The sequence below is a fragment of the Capricornis sumatraensis genome, chromosome 8 (genome assembly GCF_032405125.1).
Source record: "Capricornis sumatraensis isolate serow.1 chromosome 8, serow.2, whole genome shotgun sequence".
Classification (NCBI taxonomy): domain Eukaryota; kingdom Metazoa; phylum Chordata; class Mammalia; order Artiodactyla; family Bovidae; genus Capricornis; species Capricornis sumatraensis.
In genome coordinates this window covers 71,822,805-71,841,538 of record NC_091076.1, presented here as the reverse complement: position 1 = coordinate 71,841,538, position 18,734 = coordinate 71,822,805, and the positions used below count along the sequence as shown (strand labels likewise).

Genomic DNA, 18,734 nt, shown 5'->3' with positions numbered 1-18,734 from the left:
TCCATACTGTCCCAGAGCACTAAGAATTCAAATGAGTGTCATGCCAGTTCTGGTGGTTCTAATTGCAACTTTTATTTAAATTCTGATTTGCTGCCCCACAGCTTGATTTCTGATTGGCTGGACCTGATTGCTTTCAGACCTGATCAGATTTTATTTTTAGGCCCTTGGAAACTTGCATGGATGAACATTCTCTGAGTTTAGAGGGAAATCCTCCTAAGATCTAGCTTTCCATGTCAACTGAAACGTAAGAACCACTAGAGGTTCTTTAGGAAAGGGATTAATTTGGGAGTATTAATTACCAAATAATTATAGCCTATGTATAAGTTAGTCATGAAGATGCATTTCTAGATTTAAAGCTGTTTCCAGATGAATACATTTCTTTTTAATTTTAGCATATGCAGCTTTTCGTCTTTTATTGTTTTTCTCTATGCCTTCAGCCAGCTAGTATGACTAGCATAAAAGACATATTACAGTAAAAATGCTTTTGCTAATCGAAATTGAGCAAGCTACTTTACCTGTTTCTCTGCAAAATCTTTCCTTGTTTTGGGGAGGGGAGATTTCAAGAGTTAAATGAGATAAACAGATTATCTCATAAAAAACCTGGAGTCTTTTAGACATAAATGCTGTAATTACTATTTATCTAAATATTTAAACACCTTTTGTCTTCCAGACAACAATGAACTAGCTTGCACAGAATAAAATTAAATTTAAATTGTTATTTTATGTGTAGTCCTGTTCATGCTTTTAAATGATCTGCAGACTGAGTTCATGATCCTTGCTCTGGGTTCTCCATCACCAGCATATATGTCCATTCAGCCTTGCTGGTTTCCAGCTCAAACGCTTTTGGAAAAATATTATTAACCCTACTCAATAAGGACAATAAAGCAACAATATCTAAGATCCCACTAAAACTAAACCATCTTAAACTGCCCTCAATGTAAGCAAAAAGAGATAATACTGCTATGAGTCTCTCTGGAGACAGAGGTGGATATTTTAGGATGATTTTTTTTTATATACAGAAAAAGTTTGATTTTTATTCACTTAATATTTTTATAATAAACTTTTAAAAATAAAACTTCAAGAAATTTGACTATAATACTACCACATCAGAGATGTTCAAATAGCCTTTAGGAAAGCTGTTTTTCCTAATCAATCATTATGATCATCTGTCAATGGAAATAACTGAATATTTATCCAGTTATTATAGAAACATACATATTTTTAACCAATTAAAAAATGTTATCTTCAAACAGCTAATTCTTGAAAGTGTAAAGCAAGGATTCCTAGTCAGTTGAGAGCCTCAGAGGGATAAGACTTTCCTGGCCATAGCTGCCTCAGTATGGCTTGTACTTACATTGCCAATGGTAAGTAATATTTTTCCATGTGTGGAAGAATATGTGTGGGATCTTCAAATGTTTTAGCTACCATGAAAATGAAACCTCCCTTTGGACTTGCTCCATTACAGTTCTGAAGTTGTCAGATTATCAAGTACAGTTACCTAATTTTGAGCATGACAGCATCAATGAGATGTGCTACACATTTTTGCACAAGGTCAGGCTTTCTTGGAACAATTACATCCCTGTTAGTAATATCTGGCCCCACCCAGTAATGTAAGCACGCAGAACTTAGATCTCAAAAAGATTCCTTTCCCAATTACTGTCTTCTCTAAGAACCCACAGAGAGAAACAGACTTTGAACCCAATGTATCTGACTTACTGGACCCTACCGTCATAAAGTGTTTGAATTCAAGTATTATAAACATGGCAACAGGAAAAGAGGTCAGGGTTCCCAGATGGAGGAACGACTGGCCACGGAAGTCAGTTTTTCAGAGCTCAGCAGATAAGTGGTAAGACTTTGCCTTGTATAGAAAGTAGAGTGTCATGAAAATGAAAATTAAAAACAAGTCAAGTGGGGGAAATTCATTTTGAAAAGCTGCTATCTTAATGGGGCAGGAGGGAGAGGGAGACAGCAGTCTTCTTCCTTAAAAGGGTAGGGTGAGGTCTTCCCAGAAGCCCACACTCTCTGTTTTTATTAAGTACCTATAGTGGATAGTGCTTGAGAAAACTCTATTAATGACCAGATTCTGAGATCATCACTGTTAAGAGTGCCGTGATAGAAATCTTACTGGAAAAAATTTTAAATGACAAAAGAATCAATATTAGTTCTAATATCATCTTACTGAAAGATTGATGCAAGCTTGCCAGCTTGAACCTGGCAGGAATGAAACTTGCTTCTGTCAGGACAAGCCTGGGCTGGGGAGGAGCAGAACCAGCCCCCAACTGTCATAGGTACGTTCCCGCTCTTGAAGGTTAATATTTGTGTAAAGAGAACAAAACTCCAAGTTGGTAAGGCCCATGGAGTGGCTAGGGACCAGAAAGGATTAACAGTGGCCTTTTTTTACTTTCATTTTTTGGCCACACAGCATGTGGGATCATAGCTCCCCAGCCAGGAATTTAACCTGTGGGCCCCCCACCCCGACCCCCCACCGCATTGGAAGCACAGAGTTTTAACCACTGGACAGCCAGGGAAAACCCGACAGCAATTCCTTTGATTAAAAAAAATTTTTTTTTTTTAATTTGAGGATAATTGCTTTAAAATGTTGTGTTGGTTTCTGCCATACAACAACATGAATCAGCCATCAGTATACACATGTCCCCTCCCTTCGGAACCTCCCTCCCACTCCTCACTCCATCCCACCCCTGTAGCTTATCACAGAGCATTGGGTTGAGCTCCCTGTGTTATACAACAACTTCCCACTAGCTGTCTATTTTACATATGGCAATGTACATGTTTCAGTGCTACTCTCTCAATTTGTCCCACCCTCTCCTCTGCCTTAAACGAAGAAAATATTCACATTGGCAGCAGAGTGGTTAAGAACATTGCCTTAGAAGTCCTCTGTTGGAATCCTCACCCTAATATTTACAGATGATATAATTTTACCAAATGTCGAGTTATACGATCTCTCCAGACCTTTAGAAATGACCTCAAAAAGGTTGTTAGGGGCTTAACTGAGATTGAAATACTGAAATAAATGTATGTGAAGTGTTTAGCACAATGTCTGTTGCTTAGAAAACATTCCATGTGTGTTGCTATTGTATTTTTAGTGGTCCTCTTGGAAGGAAGTAATAAATACATGTTTCTCCCAGATGGAAGCAGGGAGTATCTTTAGGCGAGGGATGACAGCAGCAAAAACACAGAAAGGAGAAAAGAGAACTCCGTTACTCATTATTTTTAGCCTATATTGGGTCAAGAGGGAGGAGTGGGAAGGCAGAGTGGAAGGAAGCAGGAAAACAGATGAATGTGGTTTAAGACTAGAAGTTGTGTCGGAATTTAGTCTTTCCTAAGGCACAAACCATTTGAATCTATGGGATCTGGAAAGTCTCAAAAACCCTCTATTAGCAGAGAGCAACTTTACCAAGAATGAGTCAAGAAAGCCTTTCAAGATAAGAATTACTTTGTGCAGTAGACCCTATCTGAGAAGAAAGTAAATTTCACTTCTCTTTGTGTTAAAATGATATTCTAACAGGAGAGGGTGAGATGTATGGAAGGAGCAACATGGAAACTTATGTTACCATGTGTAAAATAGATAGTCAATGGGAGTTTGCTGTATGGCTCAGGAAACTCAAACAGGGGCTCCGCATCAATCTAAAGGGATGGGATGAGGAGGCAGATGGGAGGGAGATTCAAAAGGGAGGGGATATATGTATACCTACGGCTGATTCATGCTGAGGTTTGACAGAAAACCACAAAATTCTGTAAAGCAATTATCCTTCAATAAAAAAATAGATAATTTTTTTAAAAAAAGACATTCTAGTTTTACCTTCCCCTGGGCTTGCTCTGTAGCTGCCCTCTATCCCATAGCCTGTTTCCTTGTGGTTTCCTTTTTCTTGCTGTCTTAAAAAAAAAAAACAACTCTGAATACTAGAAGTACTTTGAACTTGGTAGTCAGAACAGGATTGTTTAATTAAAAACTAGAAATAGTACCGTTATAACTGGAATGACTCATCTGGGACTTTTTATTTTAAATATATAATAGACAAGAGGAAGGTTCATAAGCTCAGTGTAGACCAAAGTGCAGAACCAACTGCTCCGTTTTTCCCCTGGCAGGTCAGACGTAAATTCATTAAAGATGGCACAGAAGACCAGCGGCCTAATACAAAGATGCAGATTTCTTCTCTTAATGATTCTATTTCTGCCACATGTGATGACAAGTAAGTTAATATTCTTTGGGGCCTCTACTTAAATAAAGAAAATTTCAGATTATAAAATGATCAAGGGAATTGGGAAAGAGAAAATCCAAACTGGAAGGATTATACAGATGGTATGGTTCAGAGTAGAGGAGTCAGATAAAACAGTGAAAAATTAAATGGAAAACTGTTTTCATGGTTCTAACAGTAGAAGACTGGGTGAAATATTTTCTTCTCTTCAGAGCCACAGCCAGAATTTTCCCACATTTTAGTGTATTTCATTACTAATCATATTTGGCCTTCCCGGGTGGCTCAGCTGGTAAGAATCCACCTGCAAGGTGGGAGACCTGGATTCGATCCCTGGGTTGGGAAGATCTCCTGGAGAAGGGGACAGCTACCCACTCCAGTATTCTGGTCTGGAGAAACCCATGGACTGTAAACTCCATGGGGTCGCAAAGAGTAGGACATGATTGAGTGACTTTCACTTTCTTTCACTAATCTTATTTAAAATAAACCTCTGCTGTTTATTTGAGCATACCACTTACGTGAAAATCTTTTCTGCATTTGTTCCCCACCCCATCCTGAAAGAAATCTTTTCCTTTCTGAGTTAAAAAGTAATAAGCAGTTATTGTAACATAAGTTAGGAAATATAGAAAAGAATAAAGAAAAATAAAATCCCATCATTAAGAGATAACTACTCAATGTTTTGATGTGTATCCTTCCAGGTTTTATATATATATGAAAGAGAGTGTGCGTGTGTGTATAAATAGGACAATTCCATACATATTGTTTTCTAACCCAGTGGGTCTCAAACTTCACTGCATATTAGAATCACCTGGAGACTTTTTAAACCCCCACCCAGTGCCCAGGTTACACTAATATTAATTAATCAGAATGTCTAGGGGTGGGAGCTAGGCAGATGATTCCCATGTGCAGCAACATTTGGTAACCATCATTTCAACCTTTTATTTTTTTTAATTAATAGTTCATTATCAATCTTTTCCCTTGTAAAATCACATAGATCAATATGGCTATTTTTAATTGTTGCAGAGCATTTCATCGTACCGATGTAACAGAATTTATCTAGCCAGTTCTCTGCTGATGGCCATTTAGACTGTTCACTCTACCTTAACAGTCTCTTCCTGCACTCCCAGGTTCTGTTTTAAGTGTGAATGGTAAAACTGAAAACTATATTCTGGACACTGAGCCTGGCCTCCAAGAATCTCTGAAATGTGCTGTGGAAAACCACACTCGAGATGAAGAACTTCTCTGGTACCGCGAAGAGGGGAGAGTGGATTTGAAGTCTGGAAACAAAATCAACTCCAGCTCCGTCTGTGTCTCGGGCATCAGAGAAGATGACAACGGCATCACCTTTACCTGCAAGTTGCAGAGGAATCAGTCGGTGTCCATCTCAGTGGTGCTGAATGTCACTTGTGAGTAAGGGGAAAGAGACGGCTAATCAGTCTGTGTGGTCTGTACTACACTAGTAGATGAAACTTCTGTCTAAAGAGTATGTGTGTGTGTGTGTGTGTCAATATATTGGCTGCACTGGGTCTTTGTCGCAGCGCATGGGCTTTCTCTAGTTGCAGTGCCTGAACTCTAGGGTTTGGGCTCAGTAGCTGCCAGCACATGGGCTTAGTTTCCCCATGGCATGTGAGATCTTAGTTCCCTGATTAGGAATCAAACCTGAGTCCCCTACATTGGGAGGTGGATTCTCAACTGCTCGACCACCAGGGAAGACCCAAAGAGTATGCATATTTTAACATTTGCTTGATATTGCCGAACTGCCCTATTTATGACCCCACAACAGCGCGGGAGGGTACCTATTCCCCATAGTGTCATGAGCCTGAGTATCCTCAAAATCCAAGAATCTGCCAGCCTGATCTGAAATTTTACTTTCATATTCTAAATTAAAAATGAGGGTGTTCACCTTTTCATAACTGCATTAGCTTTTCATGTCTCTTTCCTATGAAATGCCTGTTAATGTACTCTACCCATGTTTCTATTTGGTTATTTGCCTTTTTCTTATTGATTTGTTTAAGGGCTTTGTATTGGATTGGCCAAAAGTTTCATTTGGGTTCTTTGGTAAGATGTTGGCAAAACATTTTGGCCAATCCAATACATTAAGGAAATTAGCCATTTTTGTTTTGAATTACAATACAAGTATTTCTTCTATTTATTTTGGGCATTTAAAAATACTTTTTTTGCTACATTGAAATTTAAAATGTTTACATATTTAAAATTACCAGTCTTTTCCTTTGTGGTTTCTAGTGTTTGTGTTCTACTTAGAAAAATACCCGTTGGGGATCTTTTAGCATCACCTTAAACTCTCAAGGGTGAAACTCGTTGATGGTTGGTTACAGGTATTGGTAACCCATTGGTGGAACTATCTGAGGTTGGGGTCCTTTGAATACGTTCATGTAAGTGAGCATTTAGGTGGTTTGGGTGGAAAATTGGATCCATGTGAGGCAGGTGTGGCTGCTGTGGTGAGGGGTGATGTGAGTAAGGGTAATAATATGGCATGGTCTGGTAGGAAAAGCTCTGGACTTGGAACCTGGTAATAAAAAGTCAAAGCCATTTGATCCCGTGAGCTCAGCAAGCTTTTCTGTGAAAAATTGATGCCATTGCCCCTGAGGTAAAAGGGTGGGGAAAAGGACAAGGAATTCAGGTCTGGAATCTGCTGGCATCCTGAAGCTTTCAGAATGAATCACTTACATGTTCCTGGGCAATGGAGCTTTTATTTTCTATGAATATAGGAAATAAACTCTGATATATTTTTTTTCCACCATGTAGGATCTTAGTTTCCTGGCCAGGGATCAAACCTGTTCCCCCTGTATTGGGAGCACAGTCTTAACCACTGGACTACCAGGGAAGTCGCAATAAAATGTGATTTTTAATAAGCTATCCCTTGGCAACTTTGTTCGAATCCAAGACTATCAGGGTTACCTTGGAAGTTTTGAAATCCTTATAAAATGACAGATGAGGAAACTGAGGCCCAGAATGAGAGCCCTAATGATCACATCTGGGGCTGAGAACAGAACACAAAATCCCCAGTCTCCTAATCCAGTCCTCTTCCCATTGTACCTTCTTAATAGAGACACAGTAGAAATGCTGATAATATGATCCAGTGGCTTAAAAAAATGATTTTCAGTTTTCCAGCCTGATTCTGTATTTAATATCATCTTTATAATCACCTCTTAAATATCATTGTTGCACATATAAAAAAAATTGGTCAGTGATTCATAGTGACAATAAATTCATCAATCAATAAATCAAAGTGAGGTCATAAAGTGGCAAGAATATCATGTGCAATCTTGAGGAAGTATTATGGATTATTGTTCTAAATGGCAGACTGAAAACTAAATGGAAGCTTCATAATACACTATTTGGTGGAGGCTGTTCAGAAGCTTCTTTTATGTGTTATTGCTGAAAGTGTAAACTGAGACCACCTCTTTTGCAATATCCATCAAAATTTAAAGTGCACCTCCCCTAACACGGAGAAGGCAATGGCACCCCGCTCCAGTACTCTTGCCTGGAAAATCCCATGGAGGGAGGAGCCTGGTAGGGTGCAGTCCAGGGGGTCGCTAAGAGTCAGACACGACTGAGCGACTTCCCTTTCATTTTTCACTTTCATGCATTGGAGAAGGAAATGGCAACCCACTCCAGTGTTCTTGCCTGGAGAATCCCAGGGACGGGGGAGCCTGGTGGGCTGCCGTCTATGGGGTTGCACAGAGTCGGACACGACTGAAGCGACTTAGCAGCAGCAGCCCTAATACCTAGCAGATCTGCTTTGAGATGTTAGTTAACCCTGGAGAAATACACGCACATATGCACAAAAAGACATAGACAAGGATGATTACTGAGACATTGTTCAGCATTTTAAAAATGAGAATAACCTGATGCCCATCAAAATAAAATGAGTAAAGAGTCAGATATTATACTATAGCACTCTAAAAAGCGATGGGTTAGAACTCTGTGGTTCAACATGAATATCTCTCAAAGTATGCAAGCTATTGAGAGAATGAAGTTTTTGTGTAAATCCTTCTCACCCTCCTAAACCAATACATTTCCTATGGGTATATCATATGTATTTTTAAAACAATATTTAAAAAAAAGATCTGCAAGCATTTACATTGAAACTCACAGCATTGGGTATCTCTGGGGAGTCAGGAAGTGACCAGGATGGAGTCAAGGAGGACGTTAGCTTTATCTGAAATGTACTAATAATTTTAAAAGGGAACATGCATGTAGAGCTGATGTGCTTTAAAATTCATTTTAAACAGTTAAATGAAAAGGAACAACTAATAGGACCTGTCCGTAAGTGGAACTGGTATAGTTGGCCATCATGTTCTCTATTCATAGCTTCCTACATATCTGAATACCATATAACATCCTTGTTGGACATGGATACAGAATTCAAGCACATTCCAAAGAGCAACAAAATGTCATTCTTCTGAGATAGTTATTAATAACACAGCCTACTTAGGGTCTAATTATTCAGTGTGCAGATTATACAAGCTCCTTTTTTCCCACATTCTCTGCCTCTATCTCTTTCCTACTGCCCACTTTTCATGCACTTTTTATTGGAGTATAATTGCTTTACAGTGTTATGTTAGTTTCTGCTGTACAGTGAAGTGAATTAGCTATTTTTTGGGCTCCAAAATCACTGCAGATGGTGACTGCAGCCATGAAATTAAAAGACGCTTACTCCTTGAAAGGAAAGTTATGACCAACCTAGATAGCACATTCAAAAGCAGAGACATTACTTTGCCGACTAAGATCCGTCTAGTCAAGGCTATGGTTTTTCCTGTGGTCATGTATGGATGTGAGAGTTGGACTGTGAAGAAAGCTGACTGCTGAAGAATTGATGTTTTTGACCTGTGGTGTTGGTGAAGACTCTTGAGAATCCCTTGGACTGCAAGGAGATCCAACCAGTCCATTCTAAAGGAGATCAGTCCTGGGTGTTCTTTGGAAGGAATGATGCTAAAGCTGAAACTCCAGTACTTTGGCCACCTCATGCGAAGAGTTGGCTCATTGGAAAAGACTCTGATGCTTGGAGGGATTGGGGGCAGGAGGAAGAGGGGACAACAGAGGATGAGATGGCTGGATGGCATCACCGACTCAATGGACATGAGTTTGGGTGAACTCCAGGAGTTGGTGATGGACAGGGAGGCCTGGCGTGCTGTGATTCATGGGGTTGCAAAGAGTCGGACACGACTGAGCGACTGAACTGAACTGAACTGATACTTAATCCCCTCCCTCTTAGGTCTCCCTCCCACACCATTCTCTATCCCACCCCCCAGGTCATCACAGAGCAGATTTGAGCTCCCAGTGCTACATGGCAGGTTCCCACTAGTTACCTATCTTACACATGGTAGTGGAGAAGGCAATGGCACCCCGCTCCAGTACTCTTGCCTGGAAAACCCCATGGATGGAGGAGCCTGGTGGGCTGCAGTCCCTGGGGTCATAGCGAGCCGGACATGACTGAGCGGCTTCGCTTTCACTATTCACTTTCATGCATTGGAGAAGGAAATGGCAACCCACTCCAGTGTTCTTGCCTGGAGAATCCCAGGGATGGGGGAGCCTGGTGGGCTGCCGTCTATGGGGTCGCACAGAGTCGGACACGACTGAAGCGACTCAGCAGCAGCAGCAGCAGTGTATACGTGTCAATCCTAATCTCCCAGTTCATCCCACCCTCCTCCTCCCAGCCTTTGACCACATATCCCTTCGCCACATCTTCATCTCTGTTCCTGCCCTGAAAAGCTTTTGAACAGCAAAGGAACCCAGAAATGAAAAAAAAGATCACACTCAGAATGGGAGTAAATATTTACAAATGAAGCAACTGACAAAGGATTAGTCTCCAAAAAATACAAACAGCTCATGGAACTCAATATCAACAAAACAAACAAACCAACCAAAAACCAAGGAAAAGACCTAAATAGACATCTCTCTGAAAAAGATATACAAATGGCCAAGAGGCACATGAAAAAAAAGATGCCCAACATCACTGATTATTAGAAAAATGCTAGTCAAAATTACAACAGGGTGTCACCTCACATAGGTCAGAATGGCCATCATCAAAATATCTACAATGAATGCTAGAGAGGGTGTGGAGAAAAGGGAACCCTCTTGCACAATTGATGGGAATGTAAATTGATACAGTCACTATGGAGAACATATGGAGTTTCCTTAAAAAACTGAAAATAGAGCTACCATATGGCCCAACAATCCCACCACTTTTCATGCATTTTATTACTCTTCTGTACCTTGGCCAAAAAAATGCAAGGGGCATGCAAAAGGGGAGACTCAGCTTGGCCATTTCTCCCTCTAGATGTTGAAAAACACTGGTGGGAGTAAGGGTTGGAATTAACTGAAGAAAAATGTGTTTGACACATGGGTCTACAGATGTCCTTATCATGAAGGGAATAAGAAGTTGCTTACAGGGAACTCCCTGGTTGGGGAGCTAAGATCCTACATGCCTTATGGCCAAAAAACCAAAGCATAAAACAGAAGCAATATTGTAACTGATTCAATAAAGACTTAAAAAAAAAAAAGCAGTCGTTCACACAGAGGAATGAGAGGGGCTCAAGGTCACGCTCACCTTTCATGGATGCCAGAGTTGCCACAGCTGGAGTGCCTTCTGAGAGAAGGACATTATTTCTGGACGATCATCATGGAAATGCAAATATGCATTGGTAGATCTGTGGTCAGGGCAAGCGTGATTACATGCAAGGCGAAAATAGAGGGTGTGAGGAGCCCTCAGACCGCCCCACCTCTACCACCACCACAGTAATAACAGGAACCAGCATTGCGGTAAATTCTTCACCGGCGTTCTGTCCTTTCATCTTCACAGCGACTCGTAAGGTGTTTTCCCACTTTTTAGATGAGAAAACCAAACAGTCACTTTTCAGTTAACTAGCTTTCTCTAGGTCACAGTAAGTAATGTAGGTAGAATTGGGGCTCACTGCAGCACCTGCTTTCTTAATATTACACTGTTTTATCCCAAAGTAGCACAGATTAGTTTTTAATATTAGTTCTCAGCAAAGTCTCAAGGCTTATATGCTTCCATGTGTTACAAATCATCTCCTTGACAGAGATTCATGTTTATATACATTTGTTTCATGGTTTATCTTCCCCACCACATTAAAAGCTCTCTTAAATTTGAAAATGGATGTATGCAACTTCCCTGACTGTCCAGTGGTAAAGACTCCATGCTGCTAATACAGCAGATGCAGGTTTGGTCCCTGGTCTGGGAATAAGATCCCATATCCTGTGTGGTATGGCCAAAAAAGAAAAAGAGAATGGATGTATGTTATTTACCATTGTATTCCTGGTTCCTAGCCCAGTGCTTGGCATACAGTAGGTGCTCAATAAATGTTTGTAAAATGAATGAGATAGCTGGAAGGAAGATCTTGAATGCTGACAATAATGCTTATCTGCTAATTAAACCTAAATGTTTCAATCTTGCAGTTCCTCCTCTCCTAAGTGGAAATGACTTCCAAACAGCTGAGGAAGGCAGTGATGTGAAGTTAGTTTGCAATGTGAAATCCAACCCCCAGGCTCAAATGATGTGGTATAGAAACAGTGGCATCTTGAACTTAGAGAACCATCACCAAATCCAACAGACAAGCGAGTATCTTCAACTGTTAATCACAAAAGTCAAGAAATCCGACAATGGGACTTACAGCTGTATTGCCAATTCACTGATAGAAACAAAGACCAAGGACTTTCACCTTATTGTCAAAGGTAACTCTCTCGTTTATTTATTGACTGAAATATAGTTGATTTACAATACTATGTTAGTTTCAGGTATAATGCATGGTGTTAATATTTTTATAAACGATACTCCCTTTCACATTATTACACTTTAATTTATTATAGTGTTATTATTATTCTTTATTTATTATATATTTATATATAATAGTATATATATATAATTAAATATATATTATTTCACGAATATTGCCACAGAACAATGGCTATATTTTCCTGTGTTGTACAGTATGTGTGTGTGTACTTAGTCCTGTCTGACTCTTATGCGACCCCATGGACTGTAGTACACCAGGGTCCTCTGTCCACAGGATTTCCCCGGCAAGAATACTGAAGTGGGTTGCCATTTCCCAGGGGATCTTCCCCACCCAGGGAGTCTCTGGCATCTCCTGCACTGGCAGGAGGATTCTTTACCACTGTGCCAATTGGGGAGCCCCTGTCGAGCAATATACCTTGCTGTTTGCACAGAGTTTGCATCTCATAATCTTATACCTCTATCTTGCTTCTCCATTCTTCCCTCTCCTCACTGGTATCCACTAGCCTGTTTTCTCTATCTGTGAGCCTGTTTCTGTTTTGTTTTATACATTCATTTTTTTTTATTTCGCATATAAGAAGTAGCATACACTATTTGTCTTTATCTGTCAAATGGACAGACAGCATAATACTCTCTAGGTCCATCCACAAAGGTAACACTCTTTTTAAGTAATATCTATCATAGTACAAAGGGCTCCCCTCGTGGCTCAGACAGTAAAGAATCTGCCTGCAGTGCAGGAGATCCAGGTTCAATCTCTGGGCAGGAAAGATCTCCTGGAGAAGGGAATGGCTACCCACTCCAATATTCTTGCCTGGAGAATTCCATGGACAGAGGAGCCTGGTACAGTCCATGGGGTCGCAGAGAGGTGGACATGACTGAGCGACTAACATTTTCACAGCACAGTACAAAACTCAGATACTCGGTAAATATTTTTTTGTGGGACAACAAATAATGATGACCATTATGATTAGTAGCTAGAATTTTCTTTGGAGAATTATCTTCACCCCAGGAATTCTAGTCCTTTCTTTTAGCAGAATTATTCCCATTCCAGATAGGATACTGCTTTTTGAGCAAAGGAAAGGAAAGGGAAACAGGTTCTTTCTCTTGGCTTCATGCTTTCTTTACTCAGGTTTATGACCTCTGCGATAATAATGAACAAATAAAGCACCAAGTGTCTTGCAGTCCTCGTATTTCTCCTTCATACAGAAAGAGAATGGCAAGATACCTGGTGGGGCAGGTGGATAAAATGCTCACGCACACATTTCCTGGTCTGGGGCCAGGATGCTAGAAGCAGTCAAACAAGCTGAGGCTCCTGTATCCTGATAGAACGTGATTCTCTTTGCCACCTGCCTCCCTGTGCCCCCTCATGTCTTTCTTGCCAGGCCTCAGGAAGCCAAATGAACCCCTGTTGGTCATGTAACCATAGGGATTGCTTACTGGGCTATCAATAGAATGAATGGTGAGGAGGAAGGGCTGCCAATTGAATGCCCATCACTGTGATTACTGGTACGTTCAGTAATTTGTTCTGTGGAACAGTGACAGTATTCCCAGGGGCTATTTCCTTTAAAAACCAAACCCACAAACTTTTGATTAAAAAGGAATCATAATGGCTCCATGTCACATTAAACAGGCAGCTCGTGCAGCAAGTAGGATGCTAGCTTGGCAAATTAGCTTTCAGGTGGGCGGTATCCTGTTTTGGGTGGAGCGCTTCCAAACCAACTGGCTTTTCTGATTTCTTGCTGCTTTATGACTTCCCCGGCTGTCGGGTGCCCGAGGAGCAGAAGCGCTCCGCTGATGGTGCCCAGGCAAAATGCCAGGTTTGCCATGAGCTCTTCTAGCTTCATGCCTCAGTGGGGGCAGTTTCTAAATGAGGCCGTACAAAGTGGGGAATGACATCACGGATCTTTTCTTGAGCACAGGACTTTAGCCACATGTTGAGATTATTTTACCATAATGAATATGGGCGGGGTGGGGGAGGGGGAGAATACCAGATCTGGTTATAAATAAGAGAGTGGAGGGAAGAGATGCAGTTACATTTGCCACTCACTTTCAACAGAAACTTGGAATCCAGAGTGAGCTAGCGGGTCAGGCAGTTTGTTTCCGGTTTGTGTATGGAGTAAAAGCTGTTATATGTGGCTTCATGTTATTCAGCTTGGTAAAAACATTCCGATCGGTGGCTGATTTCTGATTTTTTCCGCCAATTTTCCCACCTTTGCCTCCCCTTCATTTTGACATCTTTCATTGGCACTCACTACAAGTATAAGGTATCCCCTCAAGAGGTCTTTTGGTGTATCCCAGGGATGGCTGTTACAGAGTCAGGGCTTTCAAGGAAATCAGCTGAACAGAGCTTCTCCAGAGGGTTAATGCTACCCATACCTCCATAAGGATAATTATTAGCAACAACCAAAAGGGAGCAAGAGTAAAAGATGCTTAATCTACTCTCTAAAATTATCCAGAACCAGAACTAGACACATAATAGAGAAGAAAACGATTAAAAGGTAAATAGTAGGACTTCCCTGGTCGTCCAGTGGTGACGACTCCATGCTTCCTCTGCAGGGGGCACGGGTTGGATACCTGGTTGGGGAACTGAGATCCCATGTGCCTTGTGGCCAAAAAGTAAAATTAAATCAATCAATCAATCAATAAATTGGGCAAAGAAATTTTAAAAATATTATTAAAAAATTAATAGTGTGTCATAAAATTATGAAGGGATAAACCCCATTTCATAACCTTGAGGCATATAGGGCTTGGACTTTGGAATTAATCTAAAATCTCTTCTTCCCCTTGTCTCTTTCTTTTATCCCTCATGTATTGTACTATCTCTTGACTCTTTGTCCTTTACAAACACTATCTCAATCTTTAGTTTTTGTTTCTTTAATGTCTGTCTCTCCTCCTAGAATATGAGATCCTCAGAGACTGGATCCTTCCATACTTGTTCTATTTTTTGCAGGGCTAAGAACAGCACCTAGCGCATAGTCATCATTTAGCAAAAATCTGTTGATAGCACCCACTGCACAAACTCAATTATACAGTAGATAGCACATTCCCAAAATTTTATCACAGCCATGATCGGAGCCCTTCTCCCTCCTACAGTGGGCATCAGAATCCAGGAGCTTAGACAGAGTCATTTAAATAGCTTTGCTGACTTTAAGCATGCTTGCATTTGTAAGTTTCATCTCATACCATATCAACTACATTAAAATGAAGTAATAACTATACTTTTTTGCTCTAAAAATTTGAAAGGGCATTTGAAACTTGCATACATTTTGAATTGTATTATAAATAAGTTATTAATTTGGCTCTTGTGGTTTAAACATTATTATTATTTAACAGTTGGGTTATAGTGGAAGCAAAGTTAGATTTTATAAATGCTTAAACATTTATTAAAGGCTTCCCAGGTGGCACAGTGGTAAAGAATCGACCTGCCAATGCAGGAGGCTCAAGAGACATGGGTTTAATCCCTGGATGTATTCTTGCCTGGAAAATCCCATGGACAGAGGAGACTGGTGGGTTACAGTCCATGGAATTGCAGAGTTGAACATGACTGAGCACCTGAGCACACATACCACACACATAGCACACAAATGTTTATTAGTTCTGATTAATTTTGCCACTTTATTTTCATACTTAGGAGCCAATACTTTTTTTTCAGATCTCAAATGTTTCATAAGCTCTTAGAAAGTATACAAGCACTGTACTATAATACAGAAGAGCTCTGAGTTTACCAGATCTTCAGAAAACAAAATAGGGAATGGGCTTTCACTTTCAGGCAGCTGGTGCCCTAGTTCTAGTTAAAAGTAGACTCTCTCTTCTTCCATATCATGTAATGTGTGTGAGCACATGCCTACTCAGTCATGTCTGAATCTTTGTGACCCCATGGACTGTAGCCCGTCAGGCTCCTCTGTTCATGGGATTCTCCAGGCAAAAATACTGGAGTGGGTGGCCATTTCCTACTCCAGGGGATCTTCCTGATCCAGGGATTGAACCCACATCTCTTGCATCTCCTGCATTGGCAGATGGATTCTTTACTACTGCACCACCCAGGAAGCCCTGGAGAGAGAGATGAAATCCTTTGCCAAGACTGCGAAGGCTAATGCTCAGAGTTCTTCTTCCCTAGGGGCACCGTGCAGCTACCCTGTATAACGTCTTGTGTCCTGCTTGGGGCACCATCATAGCACAGCTACCAGGGTCTTGCTGCTCCTGGGACTCACAGACTTCTCTCTCCTTAGTCCAGCAGTTTCCTTACCTTTCCTCTTCTTGCTCTCAAAACCTCCTCTCTCTCTCTCCCTTAATGAATCCTCACAATATCATTCGGGTTTTGCAAAAGACAAAAAAAAGCATTGATTTCAGCCTACTTCTGCTTTCTGCATGGCAAAAGTTATGGATCATGCACAAAAAGATCTGACTTTGGGGGAGTTACTCATATTAATAATATGAATAATATAGATAATAAATTATATCTTTCCAAAAAGAAATGGATTCAAAACCTATCTCTGCTAGTTACTAATTCTGTGGCCTTGGACAAGCGTTCTAATCTCTCAAAGCCCCTGGTTCCTCACCTGTAAAAAAAAGATGATAATACATTTGGGAATTGTTTGGAAATTTAATTAAGAAGATGCAAAATGTTAAGTGCAAAGCATCATAGCTGGGACATACTTGGAGTACATAAATTAGAAGCATATAAATGTTACTTTCTTATTTCCTGTCTCTGCATTCCCAACAGATAAAGCCTCAACTGTACCAATAGAACCCATTATTGCTGCATGTGTTGTGGTCTTTCTGACCTTGGTCTTTGGATTGATTGCCAGAAGAAAAAAAATAATGAAGGTATCTGAGTATTTAAGCTATGTGCATGCGTGCTAAGTTGCTTCAGTCATGTCCAGCTCTTTGTGACCCCATGAACTGTAGCCCATCAGGCTCTTCTGTCTGTGGGATTCTCCAGGCAAGAATATTGGAGTGGGTTGCCATGCTCTTCTCCAGGGTAATCTTCCCATAAAGTCATCTAAATAAAGGCAGAGAACTGGTGCTATAAATGACTACAGAGTCAGGAACCATACTTGAACAATCCTGTCTCTGTACCATGAGATCTCAGTTGGAAGTGGCTCAAGGGAATAAAAGCTGTACCTATATTATGAGTACAAAGGATAGAAGTGCATATGGACCAGACCTGAATGAAAATAGTTGTGATGTTAGAAGTAGGGGCTGATTTTTCTCCATTTAAAATTTCTCTTGATTGTTGTTATGGTGTCTTTGGTACAAGAAATAAATATAGAGGCACATCAGCTCTGGATTCAGAGCTCTGTGTGAAAAAGATGGCACTTGCTGCTCACCTCTTGGGCACAGCCGCAGGCCCTGGCTGCAGTGCACTGGAGTTTGAATTGCTGAATGGTTAACCTTGTTGGTTAGAGTGATGCATAGTACGTGATGCAGAGTGCATAGGTTAAAGCTATGCCTTTGACTCCACCAGTCAATCCAGTCCCAAAGGAAGGCAAAGGTGGCAGAAAATCTCTAAAACGCCAGTGTGGAATTATATTTTCTTGGGTTAAACAAAAATGATAAATGTGGCCAAAGAAATAAGACCTAGACTCATTGGTGTGTATTTTTCTAGATAGAAGATTAACAGACATTTGGGTTTCCTGTCCCTTGAGCCACCTCGAGGCATTCAAAATGTTTATCCATTACCCTTAGCACAGCAGCAAATTCATTGTCCCTGGTTGTGTTTGCTTTCAGCTCTGCAGAAAGGATCAAGGCCCTCAGTGCAGAACAGCTCTGTAAGTACTCCGGGCTGGGGTCAATGATTTTCCATAAGCAGATGGATAGCAGTCAATAATGTGCATCATAAAACCCATTGCGGGCAAACTCCTCCAGAGACGAGAGGTGCTGGAAGGTGAAGCGGTCCAGGGGAGAATGGAGGGTGGAGGAGAATCTGCCTTCACTCTAGAGGAAGACGGGTGAGGCGAGGTTGGAATCTTGCTTAGAATGGAGAACACCTTTGATCTTTTTGTTTGTTTGTTTTTTGTTTTACTTTTTAAATTTTATTATTGGACTATAATTGTTTTACAATGTTGTGTTAGTTTCTGCTGTACAATAAAGTGAATCAGCTATCTGTAGAGGTATATCCCCTTCCTCCTGAGCCTCCCCACTTTTGGTCTCAAGCTTACTCTCTCTTTAAGCCCTTTCAGGCTAATGCATGTCCATCTGCCTTTTATTGCCATCCAGTGTAAGCTTCCTAGAGAGTTTAGCCTGGGGGAAGCCACTGTTGCCTTCTCCTTCACAAGCAGGTCAGAAGCCACATTCCTCATCCAAAATACTGCCTTCTTTTTGGAGCTTTCTTTAGTCTGTTAGCTCCAGCATACCTGAGTTAAGTGGTGGGTAGAAAGAATGGAGGCATTCTTTCCAAGAGTATGACTTTTCAAATTTTAAAAAATCACTAAGATAATAAAGTTTCTAGAATTTTAGCAGTAATACTAGATGCCAAAATGCAAGGAACTGTATCAAAGTTTTGAGCAAATATAAATTAGAAATCTACCATTCTATTCATCAAGAGTATGATTTTGTTTTGTTTTGTTTTTTCTTTAGTGCTATGATCATCCTTATGATTAATTTCTTGATTCATTTCAGATGAGGAAACTGAGATGCCATCTATTACAGCAAGAGTTTTGCATCAGGACCTCCTTGATTTATGCAGTCCCATCTGTATTTATTGCTATTATTAAATTCATTCCTGTCTAATTGTCAGAGGT

General features: G+C 40.5%; 1 protein-coding gene across 1 annotated transcript; it reads left to right on the top strand.

Moving 5' to 3' along the window:
- The first annotated feature begins 4,129 nt into the window (after nt 1-4,129).
- Nucleotides 4,130-17,766, top strand: TMIGD1 (transmembrane and immunoglobulin domain containing 1). The gene is made up of 5 exons (XM_068979191.1): nt 4,130-4,211; nt 5,342-5,620; nt 11,658-11,933; nt 16,715-16,818; nt 17,722-17,766. Exons 1-5 carry the CDS (start codon nt 4,130-4,132, stop codon nt 17,764-17,766), a joined length of 786 nt encoding a protein of 261 aa, XP_068835292.1.
- Nucleotides 17,767-18,734: the final 968 nt, after the last annotated feature.

Bases quoted from the DNA above. Each gene is read 5' to 3' on its own strand.
- TMIGD1 (XM_068979191.1), top strand. From the start codon at position 4,130: ATGGCACAGAAGACCAGCGGCCTAATACAAAGATGCAGATTTCTTCTC. The intron at 4,212-5,341 runs GTAAGTTAATAT...CTGCACTCCCAG, and splicing joins TCTGCCACATGTGATGACAA to GTTCTGTTTTAAGTGTGAAT. The intron at 11,934-16,714 runs GTAACTCTCTCG...CATTCCCAACAG, and splicing joins CTTTCACCTTATTGTCAAAG to ATAAAGCCTCAACTGTACCA.